Here is a 26,984-nt window from a genome sequence, read left to right on the forward strand (position 1 = left end):
CTATGAATCGTGTGATGACAGACACTCAAGATATCAAGAAATTTATCTCCCACACACTTTCTCAGGAAGGTAGTGGTGATAAAACAAGAAAGAAGTCAGGGGATTAACACAATATAACAGTGAAAGGATACACCAACCCAAGAGGTGTGTAGCAAACCTAGAGAGTAAACCAATCCAAACTGGAATATACCAAAACAGAAGACATCTCTAAGAATGAATACCTAATGAATTGAACATACTAAAAGGAAGTTGACACAAATGAAGGCGAGTCTGGGGAGAAATCAGTGACGAGTACAAAACACAAGTGAAAAATCTCCCTCCAAAAAAAAGTTATGCAGAAAAAAAAAAGTAGTAACAGTATATATACCACATGGCCTAGTTGTGAAAAGGCTTAAGGTAAAAACTACTGAGTTAACCTAAACCATAACTATAATAGAGCCTTGAGATGGTAAGAATATGTGTGTCCAGGGGAATAGGAGGATGGTGAAAAAGAACCAAATCCTCCATTTCCACACCAGAAAGTCAACAGATGATACCTAAAATTGAAAAACCAACACATAGCAAAATAAACCAAGTCATTTAATGATATGGCGGTAAGTAATATGAGAATCAGCTGAGTTGAAAGTGGGTACCTCTGGAGGGTTGGAAAACAGTGTTGTCGCTTTTTAGAATTATTTGATTTTCTTTTACACTAAGTTCACTGTAACAATGGAAATTAAAAGTAAATTTTTAAAAAATATAGCTTCATGTAGCCTAGAAAGTAACAAAATTAAAATCATAAGAGTAACAACTACAGTGATAAAGTGTTATCCCATTCCTACAGAGGCAAATCGCTAATGATCTCTAACTGGTATTACTCATATTGGTTAAAAAAACAAACAAACAAAAAACCCACCTCTGAATTACCTCTTCCACTAGGGAGGAATTCTGTATATAAATCAAGTCATGTATTTACATATAGTAAATCAAATCTTACATCAGATCTAAATCTCACCCACAGTTGAAGCACCTGGTACATAAACTGGTTTGGAAGGCTGCTTCCTGGGTACACAGGTAGACCTGAGCATACCTTTAGGAGCACCATTTTGACTTATCTGAAAGTCATGTCATTGCTCCTGTTTCTTAAACAGGTAACAGTAAAGAGTTACCTTATATATATTTTTTTTAATAACTAAGGGTTTATACACATCACTGACATATGTCTTAAAATACATAAAATACCCTATTGTAACTGAACATAAGGCTGTTTGTCCTGACATTAAATATAGATGGAACTCCTGTGCTTTTTGTAGCTAATTTGGCAAGGGCTTCAGAACCAGATCATGGAGCTTGTTAGTGGTATATAATAACAAAGAGGCTGAGACTAAGGGAGAGAGAAGCTCACCTTTAAATAATCACAACAGTTTTAGTGCATGAGCTAAAGGAAATCGCTAAAGGATAAGTGAGAGTACTGAAAAGCTAGATTTCAGATAGATATGTATGGTTACAAATCAGCTAATTCAAAAACACCTACTGACCATCAAGTTCTATATACAATGTTGGAGGAGTTTCTTCCTCTCCATTGAGAATAATTTCACTGTTTGCCTTAAGTCTTCAAAACTACTGATTTAGTATCACTGGATTTACTCCTGCTCAAAAACAAAAACACCTTACTAGTCCCAAAGAATACTGGTGAGATCAGGTCTGGCTAGCCACCTTCTGTCGCTTGTAGTCAAAGAGCCTCTAAGGACAAGAGATGTTGAGAACAGAGACATGATGGCAATGCAGCTGCCTTTCCTGCCCAGAAATGGCACACCTCTGGTCCCACAAACTTTTACTCATTCAGTAAAAGCTTACTGAGCACCCACTATGTGCAAGGCATTGTGCTAGGTACTGCAGTTTTTGAAATGACAAAATTGTTTGTATATGTAGGATCTGAGCTCGTCCTTGACAGCTCTCCTGATTTGAGAGAGAAAGACAGAATGCCCCTCTGTGGCTCATTTAGGGAGCTAAGAGCACAGATGAGGTTTGTTTTCTGTCCTTCTATCAGCCCAGCACAAACTTTAGGCTTCCTCAAATCAGTCATAAGTCAAAACAAATAAGGCACATTTTAAAAAAAATTCCCCCCTTTAATTGACCAAAGTAAAGCCATGACATTTCATTTGGTAACCTGCTCAGAATTATAAAGATCATTCCATTTGGCTCAGCCCATACTGCCCAGGACAAAACCTCCAGACAATTCTAATCTCATCGCACTCTGTTCTTATAAACTGCATATTTTTAAACCATCTTCAGCGCCTTAAATGTGACACACTCAGTGCAAAGCAGATCAGAGCCGAACGGACGTAACATTTATGTCCTTGACAAGCCTCGATTATCCAGGTCCTTCACCTGCAACAGAAAGGTATCAGTTTAATATTTACAATCATCAGGTCAACATGGGAGAGCTTCTCTACTGAGCTGGGTTCACCCAGATGGGGACAGATTACGTTGGATTATGCTGCCTGGTTTGGCTCTGGTGTGGGACTAGCTACTCTTCCAAATACAGCAAGAGTTCTCAACCTTTTCTTACGTAAGAGATATAACACACTTCTATGTGACTCTCTATGCCACAAGTTCTTCAGCAGGAGAGAAGAAAATGTAGTTCGAAAACACACACACACTCTCCTTCTCTACCTCTCTCCCTCTCTCTCTCTCCCCCCACCGCCCCAAGACTGACAATCACTAAAACAGATGAAGTCTGGCTCCAACTGGAAAAATATCACTGTAACCACTTCCAGGATGACAGAAGACTGGAGTGTCTACTTTCTAAGAACAATCTAAAATAAAAATAGAAAAATTCTAAGTGAGTTACAAGCTACTTTTTCAACATTAGAAATATCCTTATTTTATAAACATGTGGCCCCGTTTTTAAGCACCAGAGCTGCTTTCTCAGTGTTACATCTGCTCACCTTGTATATCCTGACCAGCCAGTGTTCTGTGGTATATGCTTCCTCCAGGACATCAAGCTCAAAGTCTTTATTCCCAATCTCAGCATTCCGAACACGGTCATAGCCTAGTGGACGCTCTAGAAAGTGACAAAAATGGAGACACACATCTTTCTACAGTGCTGATTTCCTACAGAAATACTAAGTCAACTTGATTAATCATCCCACTGGAATGTTATTCCCTAGCATGCAGTTTGTTTAGAGAGTAGGGCCTGCAGAAAACGACATCAGTTAGTAAGGGCAAATCAAGTGTTACCCTAACTCACGTCCTCTCCGAGATGATGCTTGGCAGAGTGTATGGAGGTCATCTCTTCTAAGAGACAGAGGGCTGACTTCCAAGCACCTCTGTTCCTGAGGATTACCACCCATGGCCTCTGTGATACACTAGCAACCCTTCTGAACCTATCAGATGTCACAGGCCTGCATCTAATTCAAAAATAGTCCAAACTGCAGAACTAAGAAAGGAAAGAAGTCAGAAAGAATGACTTAATCAAATTACTTTCAATTTATCTGAAGAAATGTAAAGTCCTTTATCTCACTCTATTCCCTTTCACATTCCTTTCTCCACTACAATACCGTTTACTGAGAGGCAATAAAAAGTAATGGGCAAAAGCACAAAAGCTAGAGCCAGACTGCCTGAGTTTAACCTGACTCTGCACTAGTTATGTGCCTTTGGGCAGTTAAGGAACCTACTTGTACCTCAATTTCCTCATATATAAAATGGGAATAATATTAGTATCAACCTTTTGGATTGTTGTAAGGATTAAGTGAATTAGTAGATATAGAGCACTTAAAGCAGTGCCTGGCATATAAAAAACACTGTATGGGGCTTCCCTGGTGGCGCAGTGGTTGAGAGTCCGCCTGCCGATGCAGGGGACGCGGGTTCGTGCCCCGGTCCGGGAAGATCCCACATGCCGCTGAGCCTGCGCATCCGGAGCCTGTGCTCCGCAACGGGAGAGGCCACAACAGTGAGAGGCCCGCGTACCGCAAAAAAAAAAAAAACACTGTACGTGTTAGCTATTACTGTTGTTACGTTGTTATTAACACTATCAGGAATCACTCACTGGCTTCCGTGTAGACCTGTCCAAAGCGGTAGTAACACATCTTGTACATGAGGCAATTGAGCAGCACTGGAGAACCCTCACGGTCCACACGGAATTCCCCAGTTGGAGTATAATAATCGTGTTCCTTGATATGTTTGCCTGTATCTGTGCTCCCTCCAATCCGGACCATCCACAGAAATTTGTTGATGTCTAGAAAAAAAAGAAAAAGAAAAAAACTGCTGTTATCACAAAGGTTGCTGGAGCTAAATCACCTAATGAAAGGTCACTATGGCTAAGGAAATTCCCCCAAATACTTTTCTAACGGAGTATAGTACCATTTAACTCTAAGTTATAAAAATAACAAAGCTAATGTATGGTCAAAACTTTTTTCCTCAGAATATACAGCTTTTCCTATAGACTTTCCTGTAGACTCCTAAAATCCTATGCTATTGGCCCAGACTTAAGTCATAACTGAAGTTAGTCCTAGGTATTAGCTAGGGCTAAGCTGTCCAATATACTAACTATTAGCCACATGTAGCTGCTGACACTTGATATGTGGCTAGTCCAAATTAAGATGTGCTGTAAGTATAAAATACATGCTGGATTTCTAAGACTAAGTCCAAAATAAAACAAAAAAAAAGTGGGTAAAATATTTTGGTTACACATTAATGTTTTAGATATATTCAGTTTAATAAAATTATTAAATTCACTTTCCCTGTTTCTCTTTACTTATTTTGATACAGCTAATAGAAAAAAAAATTTTTTTAATAAATTTATTTATTTTATTTATTTATCTTTGGCTATGTTGGGTCTTCGTTGCTGCGTGTGGGCTTTTCTCTAGTTGCGAAGGCCGGGGGCTACTCTTGCTTGCAATGCATGGGCTTCTCGTTGCGGTGTCTTCTCTTGTTGCGGAGCATGGGCTCTAGGCATGTGGGCTTCAGTAGTTGTGGCACATGGGCTCAGAAGTTGTGGCTCGCGGGCTCTAGAGCACAGGCTCAGTAGTTGTGGCGCATGGGCTTAGTTACTCCACAGGATGTGGGATCTTCCCAGACTACGGCTCGAACCCCTGTCCCCTGCATTGGCAGGCGGATTCTTAACCACTGCGCCACCACGGAAGCCCCGCTAATAGAAAATCTTAAATGACAAACATGGATCCCACATGTCATTGGACAGGAATGACCTAGGGAGTAGCAGCTTTACCAAAAAGGTAGAGAAGAGAGAATGTGCTCCCTCTTGACCTACAGTTGCAAAGTTACAAACTTCTAAAGCACATGTATGAGAAGTCAACATTTCTATGTCAAACACACTACCAGGCTCCATAAATACTGATAGCACCATCAACTCAGGTTATCTCTTAGAATATGTCACTCCCTGTACCTCCCCCAAAGGCTTTAGGGAAATAGACGATTAGTATAAGATGAATCATTGATCCGTAAGAGAAGATTCCTACTGCCCTACTAAAAAGGGTTCCAGGGAATATCACAGTGGTGAAGAACACAGACTCTGGATCTGGACTCTGGATAAACTGCCTGGGTTTGAATTCCCACACTGCCAATTCTAGGTGGGTGACCCTGAACAAGTTACTGAACCTCTCTGTGCTTCAGTTTCCTCATATGTCGAATTAGAAAAACGAGAGTATCTGCAACGATAGGGCTGCTACAACATTATAAGTAAGAGCATGTTACCTTACATAATGTTTGTCACATAGTAAGTATTCAAGAAATAATATTATTATCCTCATGGAATGTCTGCAATCATACCTCCATCTTTCAAATGGAAAACCTGAAGCACAGAGACTTGCCTAGACCACACAACCAGAAATAGGAACAAAAATAAAACCCCAGAGCATCAACTCAACTATCTTAGAGTACTGATTTTATAGCTCCCTGGCAGGTATGTCTGAAGCAAAAAGCTGACAAGCTTTGAGAATGGAAGAGTGCACAGCAAAAGAAATGATCAACAAAATGAAAAGGCAACCTATGGAATGGGAGAAAATATCTGTAAACCATATATCAAATAAGGGGTTAATATCTAAAATATATAAGGAACTCATACAACTCAATAGCAAAAAAAAAAACCCCAAATAATCCAATTAAAAATGGGCAAAAGACCTGAAAAGACATTTTTCCAAAGAAGAGATTCAAATGGCCAACAGGTACATGAATGAAAAGGTGCTCAACATCACTAATCATTAAGGAAACACAAAACTACAATGAGGCATCACCTCATACCTGCTAGAATGGCTCTCGTCAAAAGACAAAAGACATACTGGTAAGGATATTAAGAAAAGGGAATACTTGTGCACTGCTGGTGGGAATGTACATTGGTACAGACACCACAGGAATGAGTAGGGAGGTTCCTCAAAAAATTCAAAATAGAACTACCATGTGATCCTGCAATCCCACTTCTGGGGATATATCCAGAAGAAATGAAATCAATATCCCAAAGAGATATCAGCAGTCACTGCAGCATTATTCACAATAGCCAAGACATGGAAACAACCTTAGTCTATCGACAGATGAACAGATAAAGAAAATGTGAGCTATATATACGTATCATGGAATACTAAAGATTTCAGGGAACTATCCATTTCTACCACATACGTGTGTACATTTGCATATATAAAAATACACATGCACACAAACATACATACATACACAAATACTTTTCTGTACTATTTGGATAAATTATTATTATTAGCAAGAAAAAAACCTATAATCACACACAACCAAATGGTGCTGAAACAATTGTTTGTGAAAGTTCAAGTCCATGGGACCACATCCCTGCTATCATCATTCTTCCTCTGCTTGTACAAGACACACCACACATAGAAACTAGTCTTATTACTTTATACTGACACTTTACATATACTATCCAGGTGGATTTGTTAAGTCTGTCTATATCAGAAGCCAGACATAATCTAAAATCTGAACATCTCTAAGAAGCAACCACATATTCAAAGAAAATTAAGACAGAAATATGAGGTAATTATTAACTGCAGAAAACAAGTTATTCTAGATAAGAATGTAAACATGGTGTACAGGTTGACTCAGCAGTAAATAACATTTACTTAGTCATGATGAAAACGCTTTATCTGGATTTAACCAAAAACTGATCATTAACTCTACTGAGAAGATGCAAGACAGAAAGGGGGAGGGGATCATACAAAGAACTAAATTCCTTATCTTAATAAGAAGTTGATACAGGGTATCTAAAATGATCAATCAATGAATAGCAGGATATACATATTATTTAGAAATACATACATAAGTACTAGAAGAAATAACTGAAGGAATAATTTTCCCAGGAACTGATGTTATAAGGTAGTTTAGGGGCACAGGACTACCATTTTTTATTATAAACCTTCAGAAGTATTTAACATTTTAAAATATAAACTGGTATTGCTTTAATTTTTTTAAGTTTTTTTTAAGGCAGAGAACTATATTTGGATGATTCTTCTAAACATACGATTTTGCTAATAATCATAGGGAACATGGTTAACATATGCCATATATATATATATATATATATATATATATAAAACATTTTAAGTTGGCAGATGATTCTATGGCTTAAACCCACTAAAAAATGTTAATTCTAAAGCTCATTTTCAGAAGCCTTATATTCTCTATTTTTCACTGGTTGTGGAACTACTCCTAGGTCTTTAGACAATTATAGCATGCCATACCTACATGAGAAGAATTCTTTATATCTACTTCCTACCTGTTGCAAAAAAAAAAAAAAAAAATCAAAACAACCAAACCTCAAGTTGCAAATACTTAGAAACTTCCCCAACTAAGAAAATACATTAAGATATTGGTAAAAGGATAGAAAAATAGGAGATTCATCTAGTTTTCTTAGAATCTATGCCTTGTAGATAGAAATAGAATCAAGTACATTACCATCAGAGGAATACCCAGTAAGTCCTCCAAAAATGACCAACACATAGCTAACATCAAGCTCCCTCATGATCTCATAGGCTTTTTCTTCTGTGGATGCCATTGCCTAGAAAAACACACACACGTTTCTCAGCGCAAAATTCCAGGCCATATGATCCCTCATGGAGAAATATTTCCCACTAGACCCTGTGCATCAAACACTCAAATGACCCCTTCACCTTACCTGCCCTACTCGAGAAATATGGGTATTATTCCATGTGTTGTTATCCACTAAAATAGTCCGATTCGCCATAGCTGTAATCTGGTAGCCATAATCCCACCATGACATGACCTTCGCATCCTGAAAGAAGAATGGGAGATGGAAATAACAAGCTTCTCACTGCCTCCAAAATCAAATACAAGAGGGGTGGACGGGCATCTGACAGGAAGTGAGATATTGCTAATTAATCAGTTTCTTCACAGAATAACATATGCCCAACAAGAAAATACATCTTGGTACCTGGTCCTACATTTACATACAATCATGAAATCTAAACACAAATTACACAACACAACATTGCCAATACTTTCATCTCAGATCATCTTACACAAACAAGCATAATGGTGCGGGAGGTGTAGTGGGCTGTGCAGTATTTCCAAATATACAGCCTGGTGTCATCAGATAACCGTATTAAATAAATGACCAAAAACAAAGTCACAATAATCAGTTACTAAAAAGAAGGGAGGTGGGGGAGGAGGAACAAATCACAGGATAGGACGAAAAAGGATTAAGAAATTCTTATAAGAATCTAACTCAGAAGTGCCATTCCCAGTAGCTATTGGAAAGAAAATCACTTCAGATTCTCAAATGGTATAATCCAAAATGTTAAAAGTGGTTATCATTAGGTGATCCTTTATGGAAAATTTATGTCTCCTTTTTCTTTGCTTTGCTTCTATTTTCCGATTTTTCTACAATAAACATGCATTATTTAGTAACTATTTTTCTTCTTTTATAATTGGGATGGCCTACCTCATGATAAAATCACCATGCTGGCAATACAAGTGTCCAAGCAGAGTGCAGATAATTACCAGTAAAGGTCGCTTACAGAAAAAATCCTGAATTCAATGGAGGTTGACCTTTAAGGCTCATTCAACACCAGGTTCAATAGTTCCAATTTCTCCAAGCTTTCCACCCATCTAAAAGCTATTTGATTCACTATAACATCAAATGTCTCTCCCTTCCTCCTACCGCACAATCCCACGCCTCCCAAATCTTCACCTCTGGAGTATTGTGACGAAGCCAATAGTATGCTTCTCGGAAGTCATCAAAAATGATCCTACTACCATCCCCACCACGAGCAGAAAGCACAATGGACGGAGAAGAGTAGGCCTCGCTGGTCACCCAGGTTGAATGAAAGGTGTAGGTGATGAGAAAGAAAGCCATGACGAGTATCATGCCACTTGCCACCTAGACAAGGAAGAAGAACTGTGCTGTAAACCAAATTAAATTTACGTCACACGGAACAGCTTCTTCCACACAGGCAGTAATACAGATGAGATGACTCGGAATAAACTGGAGGCTATATGAGTTCACTCCGACCTCGTGTGACAGTGCCCTACTTTACTCCCCCTCACTCAAACCAACAAACAAAATACCAATGCAGACACACACACACACACACACACACACACACACACACACACACACACACACACACAGTTCCCCAAGCCAGTTCTTTGCGTTGCTTAATTCTCACTTCATTCTTAATAGGGTAGGTAGAATCCTGTTGTTTCTTGTTCTTCTTGTCTGGTCGACTTATGTCCAAATTCTTCATGTAAGTGGACAGCACCTGAGAGACTCCAATGCCAGAAAGAATGCACATAACAGGCGCCAACACTAGCATCAGACGCACCTAAAAAAAACAGGAAGCAAGATCACAATCAGTGTTTTACAAATTACAGATTTCAACCTATTAGTAGATGATGACATCAATTTAGGGGTTTTCAACAAACATGATTTGTCAGTGGAAGGGAACAAAATAGAAGAGAAAATACTGGATACATCTATAGTAGAATATATATTTTTTTAAACTTTGTTTTTCAGGTCTACATGTATACATGTATACCCTGAGCAATGATATGATATAAAATGTATTTCTTAACTGTGGTTTGGGATCAAAAAACTGTGAGAAGCACTTACTTAACTGCAATATATAAACTCTCTTCTCTCTTTTAACAACCTAGCACTCAGAACCCAGGCCTTTAAGAAAAAAACATCATCTCCCTTTTTAAGACACCAGAAAGAGAGGGGAAGGAACCCGCCCAGGGTCAATCTCTTCAACAAGTGACAAAGCGCCTCTCCCTAACATGAGGGCTATGAATCCAAGGAAGGTGGGCCCCACAATCAGAATGTATGAGTGCCCCATACATCCCTGGGAAGGATCAACAACAGTGAGCAGCTTTACCACGCAGCCCCTCAAGCGCTCAGAGGGAAGCCCCTGCACAGCATCAATACTGAACCTGCCATGCAGGGGGACGAAGAAAACCCTCAGAGCTAGGGGTGGAAAGGTTCGCTAAGACTGCAGACATTCATTCCTCACCATCACAGCTGAAAAGTACATGCTGGTCACACCATACATGATGATGAAAATCCGGGCATCAGACAGGTTGCTAAAGCAGTAATAAAGACCAACTACAAAAGTAAAAGTAAAAAGAAGTGAAAAGCTGAAAAAACAATCATAGATACATGCAAAGATGTTACTACGGCACTCTTTAAAACAGCAAAAAATCTGAAACCACATAAATGTCCAACATTAAGGATGTAGTTAATTACAGAATATTTATAAAATAGAATAAAATACATCAATTAAAGTACTGCTGTGGAAGTTTATGGACCATATGCCTTCCTCTTTACACAACTCTGTACTTAAAAAACTAACAAATGATATATCTTAAATATTACTTCTCTAAAGTAATACTAAATAACCAATTATCATGATTATGAAATTTTAAAAGTCAGAGGAAAAACTAGCATCTGACTTCTAATCAATAAATAAATGGATGAATATACATCAAAGCGTTAACAGTAGCAACAGGTGTGTGGTGAGAACTCCTGAAATTTTACTTTTTTAAATATTTGTCTATATTTTTACAAATGACAACTTACTTTCATAATAAGAAAAAAAAAGTTATTTTAATAAAAAGCAAAGTAAAGTCTCTACCACTGGTAAATTCTAAGACATATCTGAATTGGCCAGAAGATAAGTTAGATGAAGAGGTTTTACAGTCAGCTATGCCTATTCTCAAAATTCAATACTGCCAAGAAGACAAATGGGGAGGAGTCAGGGATGAGGGGTGGAGTATTCTAGAAGCACTCAAAAACCCTGAACTAGGGCTGAACTGTAACTTATGATACAAATGAACAGAAAACTGTGAGACTCTGAACTTGCCAGTATCTGCAATTGTTCAGCTTCTGACTTCTACTCTGCTTCAAATATTAGAAAAATGTGCTTAGCCATCCTCTGTACTGCATAGATAAACAGGCAAAAAACAAAAACAACAGCAAAAGCACAAGGATGAGGGTATTTTACTTATTTTGAATCAAATGATGATTCTTAGAAAGAAGACCACTTCAGAACAAGGCAGACAGACCTGGAAACATGAAGACGAGAAGCTGCAGGTCGAAATAGTACGAGGACCAGGTCGTAGGCTGATGCTCAGACACAGAGGCGATGATGGGGATGTTGTTCTTAGCATAAGAAGGATCCAGCAGTGAGTAGAAACGCCCTGTCCAGGGAGATATTTTTCCTGGAAGCAAAGAGGCAACAAATATTTCACAATTACTTCTGCAACAAAATAACATGTGATTCTAACTAATCACAACTTTCCATTTTAATGAGCTTCTCTGAGACAGAGGAGGACTAGGTTTTTGTTTAAATGCCACCAATACTTTGAGAATTTCACTCCTTCCTTTCTGTCAAACTTGAGAGTACTTTTGTCAGCACAGTCAGTAGAATAAAGTCAGGTTGTATATAAACTCAGAGAGAAGGGAGGCAGAGATACTTCCTAGAAGGGTTTTAGGACAAATCTGGTCAAACCAAGGCCAATGTTATAAGCTAAGTCGCTCCGAGAAAGATCAGCATGGTAAAATACAGTCCTGTCACCAAGTGTAGAGCTGATCTAACATGATTTTCTTTCTATGCTGAATCCAGACACTGGCTGACAAGAGGATTGAATGTGCAGAAGTTGGACTTTATGTGCTTGAAATCAAGAGAAATAGGAGGAAAAGAATGAATCTTTCTGTGGCCAGGAAATGACCCATATTTTTGGAGTTTATTCTATGTTCATACCCATTTACACTTAATAGTAAAAGCCTTCCCTACCTGTCAGCATGAGGAGAGCTCCCACGGTGAGAAGGACAAAGCCTACCAGGGAGATGACACTTCGGAAGAGAACTTCAAATTGCTGTGGATTCAACTTGCTGCGTAGATAATCCACAAAGGCATGGATCTGGCAGAGACCAAAGACCCCAAAGGCTGCCATGTGCTCTGATGAAAGGACGGGCTGTAGGTGAAAGCATATGAGACTGTTAGGAAAAGAATGGGTCCAGCCTGGACCTGAATTATCCTGACCAACTTCAGACCAAAGGGTCCAATGAGTTCTAAGGCCACCAAGGAATTAGGACCGATCTAGAGGAGGGTCTAATTCACCTGCCTCATCTTCCAAAGAATATTTTGAGTCCCCCAAAGTGTACCACACTCTATCATTATCACATCTCTGGCCTTTGCTCAGGCTATTTCTTGAGCCTCGATTGCAATTCTCACTTTCCCAAAATTTGCATTCACGGAAATTCTGATCATTCAAGGCCCAATGCAAATACCATTTCCTCCTAATCTACCAAACTGAAATCCATCACCCTCCTCTATACTCCACACACTTTAGATCTCTTCCAAAACTTAGACCAATGGTCTCAAACTCCACCAGGCATCATAATCATGGCAGGGGACAGGAAGGGGGGTGGTTTAGACAGACTGCTGAGCCCCACCGCCAGAGTTTCTGATTCAGTAGATCTGTGGCAGGTCCCCAGAATTTGCATTTCTAATGAGTTCCCAGATGCTGCTGACACTGCTGGTCCAGGAACTACATTTCTAGAACGACTAGACCACAGACTAGTGGTTCTAGAAGCATGTGCTTCTTTCCCAACAAGACTGTGACTTCCTTAAGGACCAGAACCACATTTTTACTTTTAACATTTCCCAGGTATTAGCAAATTGCATACAGCAGGTGATCAGTAAAGAAAAGCTTGCTGACCTGAATAAGGGTTCCACTTTCATAAAAATTTTACATGAGAAATCACACATACCACGTTATTCTCTGACTTAATAGCTGTCTCTTAACCCTGTGGGGTAATGTGGTTAAAAGGTTCAGGCTTTGCTTGCTAAAGAACTTTCACTTAGGCCCGATTAAGAAGTTCAAGGGTCATTACTATTAAATGGAGTCATTCGCATTAAAAAGGACTGAAAAAGATAACTGTGATCACTCACATTAACTCAGCTCATCCAAAATATCCCTCCTCCTCCCATAAACCTAAGCCAAGTTAGGAGTCATTAAATTCAAACTTCATGAACAAATATTAACACACTCCAGGAGGCAGACTTTAATGACCAATGACTCCGTTGCTTCAGTTAACAGAAGCAGTGTTAGCAAGGTCAGACCTGTGAATAACTTTTACTATCCTCACCAGAATCCAAGATAAATCAATTTAGTTGGAGCTGCTTACAAAAAGTGGAAAAAGCTAAAAACCCCACTCAGTCTAGGGCTCACCTGGAAACCCACAAAGGAGATCTGCATGGAAAGAATGGTGCCCAGGCAGTAAACAGTACAGTAGGCCACATAGATCCGGTGGGAGAAACGTCCTGTGAGCATCAGCACCAGTACATGAAGCGGGATCAAGTTGATCAAGAACACATAACCTCCCCATGAAGAGACCTAGGACAGGATAAAAAAGAAAAGTTCGTCTGAGCACTCCTCCTTGGATCACCACCACTGTACCTTAGAATGTTACCTGTGACCATTTTTTTTTGGGGGGGGGGGTACGCGGGCCTCTCACTGTTGCGGCCTCACCCGTTGCAGAGCACAGGCTCCGGACGCACAGGCTCAGCGGCCATGGCTCACGGGCCGAGCCGCTCCGCGGCACGCGGGATCCTCCCGGACCGGGGCACAAACTCGCGTCCCCTGCATCAGCAGGAGGACTCCCAACCACTGCACCACCAGGGAAGCCCTACCTGTGACCTTTTTAAAGAACATCTCTTTACAGTAACCAAAAACTTTATTTACACCAAGTGGTTTAAAGAGTTTAAATAATTGACTTCTTTAAGTAGGAAAATCAAATTAACACCCATTACTGTAACTCAATCCTCTGTTTGCTATGGCTCCTGCCATCACGATCACAAAACAAGAGGCCCCCAACTCTCAGCATTAATCTGGATACACCCTACAGTAAGGTCACACAGAGGATTTAGGGATTCAAGGGAAACGTGAGCAAGTGGAAGCAGTTAAGGAAAGAAGTCTCGGTGTTTACAAGATTGAACAGAAAAAAATATACGTCAGGAAAGGAAAAATTTAAGGGGAACACACCAGAAAAGAGAGTTGGCCAACCAATATATACCCATAGGAAATACAGTATCTGGAAACCTTTAAAAATTAAAAAAATTATCTCTATCTTGCTATTATACAACGGATATCCCTGCCTGTCTTGGATTAGGCTTCGTATGGACACAAGAGACTATATAAAGACTTTTAGCCTCTAGTTCATGGTCTCAAAGCGCGAGAGCTACTTCCAGTTTATATCAGTTGATCCCAATAGGTATTCAGACACAGAGAGACTCCTGAAAGTAGGGAGTGAAGAGTTACCATGTAGAAATAAGCAAGGGCACACTTGGCTGCCCAATAGATGGAACCAGTCTTTACTGCTTTGATCCACATGTAGTAGGTGAGTAGCATGCAGAAGATGGCAATCCCTGCAGAAAGAACACAAAAATTCAGTAAAAGGCCATGCTGGAAGAGTATTTAATACTGTTCTGGAACAAACTACCTGGATTCATATCTCAGACCTACTACCCATTAACAATGTAATTACTCTACCTCCCTTTGTCTCAGTTTCCTGTAAAAAGAGTCCACAATAGTATCTACTTCATAAAACTATTGTGAAGACAAATTTAACTATTGCATGTAAAGCACTTAGAACAGTATCTAGCATGCAGCAAGCACTCAGTAAGTATTAGTCATTATTACTACTATTCTTTCCAGGCACTAAATTCCCTGCTGTTTCAGTCCTAAAGATATCCCGTACTATCAAGCACCAGCCTGCCTCTACATCTTACCACAAGCTGGTCCGTATGCCCTGACTGCCTCTCTCCTTAGTATCTGCCTAACGAAGTTCCAACTTCAGGGCCCAGTTCAAATACAACTACTTCCAAAAAGCCTTCCGTGATCCCCAATTCTGAATTAATCTCTCCTCTCACCACGTTCCCAAAGTACTCTGTTCACCCTTCTCTCATGGCCCATAATACTATCTGCCCATTACTAGTTATTTTTATAGTCTACATTAATCTGTGTTAATAGATTATGGGCCATTATATCCCTATAATTCCTTAATTATAAGCCAATACTCCTATTCACTAACTATCTTTATAGCACCTAACACTGTTTTACCAATAACATTCAATAAATACAGGTTGAATTGGAAATAAGTCAATAAAAGTCACTATAGTTTTAAGAATATCCATTCCTCTCATCTAGGAAAATGAAGCAAATGATTACAATGTTAAAACAATAGTACCAACCAACACTAAAACTTAACTCTACTTTTAGGAGTACAGAGATGAGCCAAAGGCCTTATATAAGGAAATTACCAGCTACCTTTCTAGAGGAAATGACAGAGAGAGAATATAAACTTGTCTGAGGTCTCTTCCTGTCCATTTTTTTTTTTTTTTTTTTGGATGTGGACTGTTTTTAAAGTCTCTATTGAATCTGTTACAGTATTGCTTCTGTTTTGTTTTGTTCCCCTGGCCAAGAGGCCTGTGGGATCCTAGCTCCCCGACCAGGGATCAAAACCACACCCCCTGCACTGGAAGGCAAAGCCTCAACCACTGGACCTCCAGGGAAGTCCCTTCCTGCCCATTTCTAATCTTCTCAGCCAGACACCATTTTTGCTATCACTAAACAACAGATTTGAACCCAGATTCTACTGCACTTCATGAAGCTCTACTGGATAATGAGGTGAACAGATCCTCTTCAGCACTTTAAGTCTTACCTTCATTATCATAGGAGCCAGCCACAGATCGGGAGATATAGCCAGGAACTACAGCAATCATGGCTGCAGCAAGAAGTCCAGCTCCTGCATCCTGTAAGACAAGAGGGGTAACAGGAAGTTAACACCAATACACCTATGAAAGAGAAGAGAGGATCCACTAGTCCATTCTGCTTACAATGGGCCCAGAGAACAGTCTGACACTTTCCACAGTAGATGTGATGCTAGAAATGCTAGAAATGTTTGCAGCACAAGAAAGCTACATACTTCACAACCAATTCCCCGCGATGATGGCAAGTCTGAAACTGAGTACACACATGCTAAGAACAGACAAATCATGTAAGCTGTCAGATGCTGTCCCTGAATGGGCTGTTTGGCTGGAGTATCCCCAGACTTATGAGTCCCTACCCGTAACAATATCTGCACACCACAGGAACACCAGTCACCCCTCTACAAGCTATTCAAGGACAATCAAAGGAAGACCATATGTATTTGAGCTAAAAAGCCGACAAAGACAGGTGACAATCTCTCTGGACTAAAGATGCCAGGAGCTTAGATAATAAAGCTGGAATATTCCTAGGCAATCTGTGAACTCAGGAGAGAGGAACAACAAAGTATAAACCACACTCCAAAAAAGGAAGGACTTGTCTGTTCGTAAGAGTCAAATTTGGAACAAGGGCAGCAAGGAGAAGGATGAAAACGTTTCCAAATTAAACTCAAGTTTCCCAAGCCCTCCCACTAGTTTATCACCTCTAAGGTAACTCCCTGACACCATAGCCACAAACTAAGAATAGCATCCGAGGAGCCAGGGTCAGCAATGCAGAAACCTAGAAGAAGAGAGTCAGTATTATGGAGTCTACTACAAAAGCCAAGTGCTTTAAGAATTTTTAAATAAACATTTGAAAAAAAAATTAACAAATAATTGCTAACTGTCCATTTCCAGTAGGAAGAACTAACCACTTCGGAACGCTTCTTGTAGTTATTTTTCCTCTCCCTTAGATTGTGAGGTAATTCAAAATCTAAACCTCATTTTAAATATGTTTTTCCCATATGTAGCAATTTATATTTGACCTCCATATGTTCTCTTATAAGAATAAACAGTTGCTAATGATAAGAAATCACATATTCTAGGGAGGGGCTGGGGTAAACTCAGTAATTCGGCTCAGCAAAAGCTGTCTTTAGCCTCTGGCTCTCTGCCCTTCTAAGGCTCTCAGTCCCCCACCCTTTAGCATCAACTTGAGAGGTTCAACAACATTCATTCCCAAGCCTCCTGTCACCCCAAATCCTTCACCTTGAGCTCTTTGGTAAGGTGGTACGTGACGATGGTGGTGAAGGAAGAGAAGAGAGGGGCCAGGAACACACAGACATTCCGAATGTCGATGGTGATGTGGAAAAAATGGAGGACATGGTAGATTGCAGCAGAGGTGATCATTAAGCCTGTAACAAGAAGAAGAAAGGCCAATAGGTTATCCTAATAAGACAAAGACCTTAAGGGAAAGAGAAAGGGAAAATCCAAGTATCAATAAAGTGATAACACAGGTTTTGACAAACCACCAGAAATACTAATACAGCAACTGCAGGAGGCCTATAAATTTCTCTCCTACGGATTCAAGCAGAAGTCCAGAATTTATGAAAAACTACGCATTCCCGCTCTCCCATACATGTTCTCCCTTCTATATAAGATCTACTTTTAGGAATCTGCAATCAGAGTGAAATTACAAGTGTCACAAAACGAAGATATTAGAAATAAAAGACACTGTTCCATAATATAAAAATATCTTACTGCTGTGAAGAAAAAAAATCCTGTTCCCCTCACCTGGGTAAATTGTTCCTCCAATGATTCGTCCCAAAGGGTACCAGGCCCGGTCATCAAACCAGTTATGGAATTTATAAAATCCCTCCTCAGCCAGGAACCGGGTAGTCCGATAATTAAAGTACCTTTAACGAGAAAGAAATGAATTGGGGCTCCCTCCTCTCCATACTCAAACACTTGCCTCAACTTGCAGTGACTTTTGCTCCTCAGGTTACACCACTGAGGAACTTATCATTACCCCAATAAAAGTCAGTTTGGTACCAAAAAGTATTTCAAGCATGAAAATCATTTTACATCACCATAAGCCTCCTCATTTCTAGCTCCATGCTTGTCTCAGTTAAAGCACTGCTTCTCTCATAAGGAAATGCAACCGTAGTCTAACCTTATAAGAAAACACTCAAGAAGGATGCTTCACCAGGCTGGCATGTAGTAGGCATCAGCCCCAGTCAGAAAATTCAAGCACTCCAAAGACAGGACAGCTGAGATGTGGACACCAACAGACTTGACTCTTTTCAAGTGACAGGAACACACAGAAGAATATTTCCATACCACAGGCAAGGAGACAAGGATAACCTGAGGTGATGAGCATCTCTAAAGATGTGGGTGTAACACCATACGCAGGATGAACATTTTTTAGTCCACTCCATAACACAAACTTCTTAATAAGTGTTTAAACTTGTAATAATTAGATCTACTCATGTGGTTATCTAAAATAGTTCTGAATGCCACCTCCATGGTAGCATAAAAATATAGACTACATAAAAAATACTTGACATAAAATGCTTACAGTTATATACGGACACAGTTCTTTAGGTCCAAGCTATGTAACCCCTTCTCTTAAATTTCTCATTTAAAAAGAAATAAAAAAGACAAAAATATATATGGAAATAATAAAAATATAAACAAATAAGTAAAATAAAGGGAGTTGCTTAATCACTAAAGATAATCATGACTAACCATCTTTCCTGCCCACCCCTCTAACCCTATTTCCTCGTTGGTCAGTCAAGTTTTAGCAGCTGAAGTAAGTAAAGTAGCAGATGGCAGAAATCTCTATCCTTCTGGTTGTTGTTGATGAATGTTATTTTGGTAACTGTCAGGGAGACAGAAGGGATGAGGGTAGAAGGCAGTCAACGTGTGTCAGAATCATGTCCTTTACCGAACAGTAGGAGAGGCAGAGTGAGACAGAGGAAGTGCAAGTTAGTGGGAAAAGGTCTGGCCTGGGTTCACACCCTGGTCTCAGTTTCCTGCTCTGCGAAAAGAACTGTCAAATCACGTGATGTGTACAGTCCCTTCCATCTCTACAACTACAGCGCAGATGCTCTTGCTTTCCCTGACCATCTCATCTCAGTGTTTGCTCATCTAGAGGGTCTGAGAAAAAGCCCTAACAGACTGGTGATCAAGAAACAAAAGGATGGGCTTCCCTGGTGGCACAGTGGCTGAGAGTCCGCCTGCCGATGCAGGGGACGCGGGTTCGTGCCCCGGTCCAGGAGGATCCCCCATGCCCCGGAGCAGCTGGGCCCGTGAGCCATGGCCACTGAGCCTGCACGTCCGTAGCCTATGCTCCGCAACGGGAGGGGCCGCAACAGTGAGAGGCCCGCGTACCGCAAAAAAAAAAAAAAAAAAAAAAGAAACGAAAGGATATAAGTTTCCTCATTCATGAGAGAGAAAAAAAGAAACAGAAACAATTGATTTGGGAGTCCCCAAAGAAAAGATCTGTATGCCTCCAAAGTGCTTTCAAATATCTACACAAAACAATACGACCAATTTGCTAATACATGCAGGTATTAAACTTGAATCAATGCTCCATAAACTGAATATGCTATTTTTAAGATATCAATGATGTTTCAAGAACCTATGATTCTCGTTCTCCAAATTTTTAATTAAGCCTTAACGTTAGGTAATATGATATAGTTACTCCAGTGTCTAGAAACAAACAAACGTAGATTCAAATCCTGGCTCCTCCATTTACTCTGTGTAACCTTGAATGGTCTCTGCCAGCCTCAGCCACATTTGTGGAAAGGAGACACCACTACCTCCTTCTCGTAGGGTTATTGTAAGGATTTATAGATAATCTGTAAAACAGTTCTTGGAACAAAATGAAGCTCAGTAAATGTTTTCCACCTATGCCTCTTTTTATCTAATAAAATCTCCAATCCAACTCACAGCTTTAAATTTTCCTCAGTGTCTTACAACTTAACTGATAGGCCCAATTTCTATCATATTCACTGTTAAACAGAAAAAAGTCACAGATCTCAAGTTCATGACCTATAATTTTTCTTTTGAGCCTCAAACACACACCAGGCCCAGGCCCCTTTCCCTCAATCTGCACCATTAACTGTCTACCAAGCTGAGAAGCCAGGCTTCTCTTAGCTTAGCCAGATCTTAAGTGATAAGGCATACCAGCAACCCCTCTCTCATTTTTTAAGAGCTTGAGAGACTCGCTTGGTTTCAAATTCCAACAGAAATGTTTCAAAAGGAGACAATTATCTCCTTTGGAACACTTGAGAGTTTTCCCCCCAAAATGTATAGAAAGTCCATCCCCATCACGGAGAGCTCACTGGAACGTAAATCTGAAAACCATGAACCTAAATGTTTCCCAAAGGAAATATCAGACCAAGCAAAGGTACTCACGGATCAAATTCATGGATGACACTTTCAAACCTCAGGACAGCAAAGAGACGAGTGGAGAATGCTGCAAAAACCAGAGAACTATTATTTTAATGGTAATGTACCATGAAAAACAATAATAGGTAGTAATATTATAGAGATAACAGTATTATCCAGCACACAAGTCACAGGAAATACAAAATGATGCTGATTAAAGTATTTATCCATTCCTCCCACACAAAAGAAACAAAGAAGTTCGCTTTCCCCTGACAATGACACCTACATTTCCACTTAAGTAGGACACATTTAACTACTTATTATCAAGGCCTATGACAACACATTCACCTACTAATATTGCACCCAATTTACATGGTCGTCTTGTATATATGTTGACCTCCCCTCCCCACAACCTTACCTCCCCAAACCTTAGTTTGAAGCAAACTAAGAGGTAAGGAAATCAAGACTACTTATGACTCATGAAGAGCTAGAAAAACCTAAGAAAACAGAGTAAGTTCTGGAGAGATTTTCAGAAATACTAAGGCAGGCAACCACAGAAGACAAGTATCTTTTACAATATTCAGTATCTCAGAGTCCCCGGTATCTCTTTCAGTCCTAAGAGAAAACAGAATTAGTACAGCGTGCTTCTCATTCTTTCCCAGATGATCACTAGTCCCAACTTTTATAATCCTTGTGTTTCTTTTATTTTGCTTTCACAAAATTCTACTGATTGAGAACAGTAAAAAGAACACATTGCAATCTGCTGGAAAAAAACAAGGCATTTAAGAGAGCCGTTGTGGATTTTTTCAAGATTTTCTCCTTTCCATATCTGAAGAAAGAGAGGTCCACATGCACACTCACATAACACAGCAGCCATTGACAGAATTAGAAGCTTCAGAAGTGTGTCCTGCTTCTCATAGGACAACCGTAAAAATCCCAGCTTGGTCATCTTGACATCAATGGGTGGCAACAGATGACACTCAAATGGCTAAAATGGAAAAGTCAAGACCATAAGATATTAAACACCTTCAATTTACCTAATTCAGTTTCATATTTTACGGTGGTAGAGAACCACAGAAACAGGAGTAATGCACACACCAGAGAGGGTCAGAGCTAATACTAATACCCAAGCCAAGCCTGAATTATGACCAACTGGCAAGTAAGTAGGCATGTCAGGTCTGTGAGTCAAGGATGAAAAGGAATGAGACTCTATCACCATAATTCTGTTTCCCAGTCCTCGCAGCTAACAAGCACATAAGCACAATTGGCAACAGTGTGGTACAACAGGAGTAAAGAAGAAACACAGAAAAAAGGGAGTTGGAGGAAGAAGACATGCAAAGAAAACAGGAAAGACTGGAAATAGAGAGAAGAATAATTAAATGGAGAAACAGAGCATTCAAGAAAAGGCAGGGATGTATGAAAGAAAGCAGGGAATGAGCACAGAAGTGAAAGCAGAAGGCTGAGAAATAGACGTCATGACTGAATCAGCACAGTTTACAGCCCTAAATTTCAGCTTCAACTGACTGGCTGCAAACTTTCTGTTCCAAATCCCAGTGGGGTTGCAGGGTCAACCAGAGAGCACGACTGCTCGCTCACTAACGCAGGTACAGTCGTGCACTCAGGAAGAGAGGGAGATACACATAGATCACTGCACTTGCAATCGCTTACATCACACTATAACTACTGCTCAGATCTACACCCACTTCCCATCAGCTGCCTCAAAGCATCCTGGAGGGCTTCCCTGGTGGCGCAGTGGTTGAGAGTCCGCCTGCCAATGCAGGGGACACGGGTTCGTGCCCCGGTCCGGGAAGATCCCACATGCCGCAGAGCAGCTGGGTTGGTGAGCCATGGCCGCTGAGCCTGCACTCCGCAAAGGGAGAGGCCACAACAGTGAGAGGCCCGCGTACCGCAAAAAAAAAAAAAAAAAGCATCCTGGAATTAACACTGCATTTAAGCCACTGATCCCAAAGACAGCTCATGGAACCAGACGATAATCTGGAAGGAAAAGAGAATAAAATTTTCCTACTAAAGCAAAGAAAGGTTGGGCCGGGGGAGGGGGGAACTATATTAAAATAAAATGTTGAGGGAAGCAGGCTGTAGACCATTCAGAATAGTGATCACTTGGCGGACAAGATTTATCAGCACTAATTAGGAGGTTAGCTATTTCTGTTTAAGACAGCACTGCCTTCTTAAACCATAAACTGGTCAAGGGCTAAGTGACAAAGAATATGATAATAAAGAATATGCAACACTGTACAAGACTGCAGGGGAAAAAAAGGAACCCGGATCCTTCCTGATCTTTCTCCCACTATTACTAGGGGAAAGGAGCGGAAAAAATAACACTGGACAGGGTGGAAGGCATGAAGAATCATGTATTTCTAGCTCCAACTGTGGGAAGTCAAGCATCTTTTCCATAATTAACTGTCCCAGAGGGATGGTTTTACATTTAATCCTAATCCCAAAGGAAAACCTTATCTTGAAATCAAAACTAAACACCTAACTCCAGGAAGTCCCTAATCCAGCCACATCCCTCAGGTTTGTACTTGTTTTCTCCCACGCCTGAAACAGGAAAACTACCACCGCTGAGCTGATATGAGCCACACGCCTAGAAGACTAAGTGGACGAAATGAGAGTACTACAACCTCTACCTGAAAACTGAGTAAAGGAGCTGGTAATTTAGGCCAGGACCTTAAGGGAGTTTCCATACTGTGCTCTCTGGTCGTGTTCGCACACCGCTAAAGCAAATAAAGGCAAAGACACTTTCCTTAAAGCACCTGGCATCTGTCCTCCACCTCGTCTGTGCCGGCAAGCTGTGGCCCCCTGTCCCACCCTGGCTCTAGTTCCGAAGACAGCAACTTGCCCACCCGCTGGCCCACACGCTTTCTCACGCTAGCCCCACCGTCCCCCACTTCTGCTCACTCCTGCGCGTCCCTCCTCCCTCCGTCTCCCATCTTCATGAAATGCAACACCCCGGACACCACCCAGCGCGGGACACCCCACCGCCTCAGCATCCTGAGCGCCATCCCCTCCAGGACTAGTCCCAGGGTCCGATCTTTTCCACGCCCTCCTAGCCTAAGCGCCCGCCCCATCCTAGACGCCCCCCATCCTTCCATTCCAGGTCGTCCCCCACACGCCCCACGCCCCCTCCTCTGCAAGGCCCCAGACTCTGCCCGCGCCCACGCCCGACGCCGTTAAAGGCCCACCAGCGCCTTGGACTGCACTTGCCCCTAACCCTCAAGTTATATCCTAGGGTCTTCTCACCTGACCCGGGCTCCTCAGGAATCCGCTCGCCTCCCCCTGCCATCCGTTCAGCGGCGCATCCAACCCTGGCAGCGTCGGGTCCACCTCCCGGACCGCTCCCCATTGGTTGGCTCAGGGCCAATACGACACATGAAGAGAGCGATAGGATGATGGAACTGTCTGTCAGACTCGGAGGCGTGGACGAAGCCGCACTCCCACTTTTTAACTGGACAATACAGATATCATTTAGCAGTGAAAGGCGGGACTTCATGCAACCGCCGAGCCATGATAGGCTGGCTCGTGAGAGCGAGAGCGCGGAAAGAACGCACTCGGAGAAGTTTGGTTGAGGGCCGAGCAGTGACGTGTCGGTCTGCGGGCCGCGGAGTCGCGAGCGGAAGGTGTGGCGCGTTTAGCAGTCACGTGACAGGAAGCGGAAACTACGCGAAGGAATGGGCAGAAACTACAAATCCCGAAAAGCTGTGCTGAGGTCGCTCGCCTCCGTTTCTGAGAGTTTCGTTTCTTTAAAGGTAGAAATTGATGTTGCCTAATATAAGGTTAAAGGAGAGGTGGGAAGAATTTTCTACCTATTCTCAATGAAACCTCAATCGCTTCCCGGTCCAGACCGCTACATCTTGTGCAAGATCTTGTCTGACAGTTCGCTCAAGAGCTATGTTTGACTTTGCTCCGGTAAACTGCGATGGACGAGAGCCTTGCAAATGTCACGAGGCATTTATTTCCCTTAAGCCCCTGACCTCGTGAATGAGCATGCCTAGGGCTAAAGGGGTCGTCGGGGTTCGGTGGGAAGAATCTACGCCGCGGGCTGAGTCCCCCACGGTCGCAGAGGCGGTCCTCCCAAAGCGTAGACAGGCTTCTTCCTGGAACCAGCTTGCAGCCTGGCGGTGCTTTGCTCACCCCTTTGTAAGTAACCTGCCAGTGAAAGCTGCCCTAACTGCCTCTCTTCCCCTTCTCTCCTCACACACACAAGAAACGTTGCTTGAAGGCACGGAAGGGGGCGAAGTTTCAGCAGCCAATTCCATCACCTCTCGGACACGCACTCCCACTCCCTACACATCTCAGTGAGCAACAGCCACACCGACAAAAATGGGAGCATCCGGCAACTGTTCAAATTTAGTGCCAGTGGCACTCCTTTCTCTTCGCGGTTACTCTACTGTTGAATGCAACCGACCAAACTTACTGAAAGCATATTAAATCAGTACTTCAAAATCACGTGTAGTTTTCAAATTTTACAGGACCAGGTTCACCCCAGGATGAGTCAATAGATCTGCTTTTTCGTTTTGTATTTATAATGTGTTCAGTGTAATTAACAGAAGGAAACTGAAGCTGAACCTGAAGGAACTGCAGAACTTCAAGCAAATGCTTCTTCAAAACGAGTTTTTCTTTTAAAAAAAAGGAATTAAAATTAGAAAGATTCCTTTACATAAAAAAGTTTCAAGAACATTTAAGATATCGAGGTTCTCGTTTTTTGTTTTTTTTAATTATTAAACCTGTTTCTTAAAGGGATATGTTTAACTCTCCAGGTGGTACAATTAAGTCAACTTTTTCAGAAGTCAAAATATACTGCTAAAGAACGAAGTTCAAAATCTAAGTCAAGAATCAACTGTACTCCAATAACAATTTCTAAAAAATCTAATGCTATTTTTAGGATGATTCTCTAATATTAATCAATTGATAGGGAAAGGCTTATCTATAAGTAAAAGTCAGGATGGCAAAATCATGGGGGAAATTATAGTTATTATAAACCCAGAGATTATACACGAACATTCAGGATATCAGTTAATCTCTCTCCCTCCTGACTTATTGGACCAAAAGTTTTGATTTGGTTCCGAAAAACTTTTTACAGTCCTATCAGTTGCTTAAAATAATGCTATTTTTAGCTTGCTTTGTAGGAGTTGTCATTCCTGTGGAGCTTTTGGTCTTTCCTGAAGTGTCTACTTACCTCTTTTATATTATTGATCGAAAGAAACACGTCTTCATCTCACCTGGGGCAGACCAGAGTAACAGTACGTTTTCTTCTTGAAGATGTTCTCCCCAGAACCCACCTTTCCAAGTATGCTGTATAGCTGTATTACCAAGACTTCTTCTCAGTGCACTGATTCCACTGTTTCATGACTCTGATTCCACTGTTTCATGACTCTGATTCCACTGTTTCATGTTGTTTGGTTGGGTGTTTGTTTTAATTAGTCATCTATTTCTTGGAATTTTCACTTCGATAGATTCTTCAAGTAACTTTTTCAGAAAAGCTGAATGGAAAGCAAACAATGCCTTTATTTTGTCCTTGATAGCATAGCTAGGTTTAGAGTTCTAAGAACGAAATTGGGACCCACCCATCCCATATACAGACAAGCACACATAAAAGCATACTTTCAAGGCATTACAATTTTATCTTCTATTACTCAGAGTTGTTCTTGAGAAGTCTAATAGCAATGTGAGTCAGTCTCTTGGAGGTAACCTATTTTCCTGGTGTTTCTCCATAGAGATCCCATCTGGTTTTGGGGTTTTTTTTTTCCTTTCATTGCTTTTCACTTGGCAGTGAAAACCATCTATATGAAAAGTCCAATTTTCATCATAAGTCCCGAAAATTTCCTGATTTTATTGTCTCCATGCTTCTGTTCTCATTTTCTGAAACAAATGTCAGATCTGATTCTTGGATACCTCCACGATTCTTAACTTTTTCCGTGTCAATCTTTTTGCTCTTTGTTCTGAGAAATTTCCTCAGTTTTACGTTGTAGTTCTCTAATTTAGCATCCTCGGCATCACTTCTATAAGCCATCTCGTTTTATTTCCACAACTGTTTTGATTTCCAAGAACCTTCCTATTCTGTCCCCTTTTCACAATCTGTTCTTACTTTATGGATGCAATAGTTTACCAAGTTTCTATGAAAGTAGTTATTAGAATTTGTTAACTTTTATTTCTAGAATTACTTAAATTTCCTCCAGGTCCAGGTGGGGTTACTGTGTATCTTAGAAAAGCTCCTGAAACGATGCTGCTGTTAACCCATGGTTAAGAACTACTTATCTAAATTATCAAATGGTTACTCAGGTCTGAAGGTACAACACTGAAACTCGAAATCAGAGAATGAGTCCAAGGATGGAAGCCTGAACACATGGC

General features: G+C 40.9%; 1 protein-coding gene across 1 annotated transcript; it reads right to left on the reverse strand.

The window, feature by feature from the left end:
* Positions 1–558: 558 nt before the first annotated feature.
* STT3A (STT3 oligosaccharyltransferase complex catalytic subunit A) lies at positions 559–23,959 on the reverse strand. Its single transcript, XM_081239901.1, has 18 exons — positions 23,877–23,959; positions 21,477–21,603; positions 20,643–20,703; positions 18,015–18,136; positions 17,490–17,635; positions 16,202–16,292; positions 14,800–14,906; positions 13,711–13,875; positions 12,270–12,450; positions 11,539–11,694; positions 10,488–10,579; positions 9,645–9,800; positions 9,167–9,355; positions 8,132–8,248; positions 7,912–8,014; positions 4,031–4,219; positions 2,931–3,046; positions 559–2,370 (listed from the first exon to the last, which is right to left on the reverse strand). The coding sequence occupies exons 2-18, from the start codon at positions 21,562–21,564 to the stop codon at positions 2,332–2,334; spliced, it is 2,118 nt and encodes a 705-aa protein (XP_081096027.1). The 5' UTR covers positions 21,565–21,603; positions 23,877–23,959; the 3' UTR covers positions 559–2,331.
* Positions 23,960–26,984: the final 3,025 nt, after the last annotated feature.

Source organism: Mesoplodon bidens (assembly GCF_964165515.1).
Source record: "Mesoplodon bidens genome assembly, chromosome: 7".
Taxonomy (NCBI): Eukaryota; Metazoa; Chordata; class Mammalia; order Artiodactyla; family Ziphiidae; genus Mesoplodon; species Mesoplodon bidens.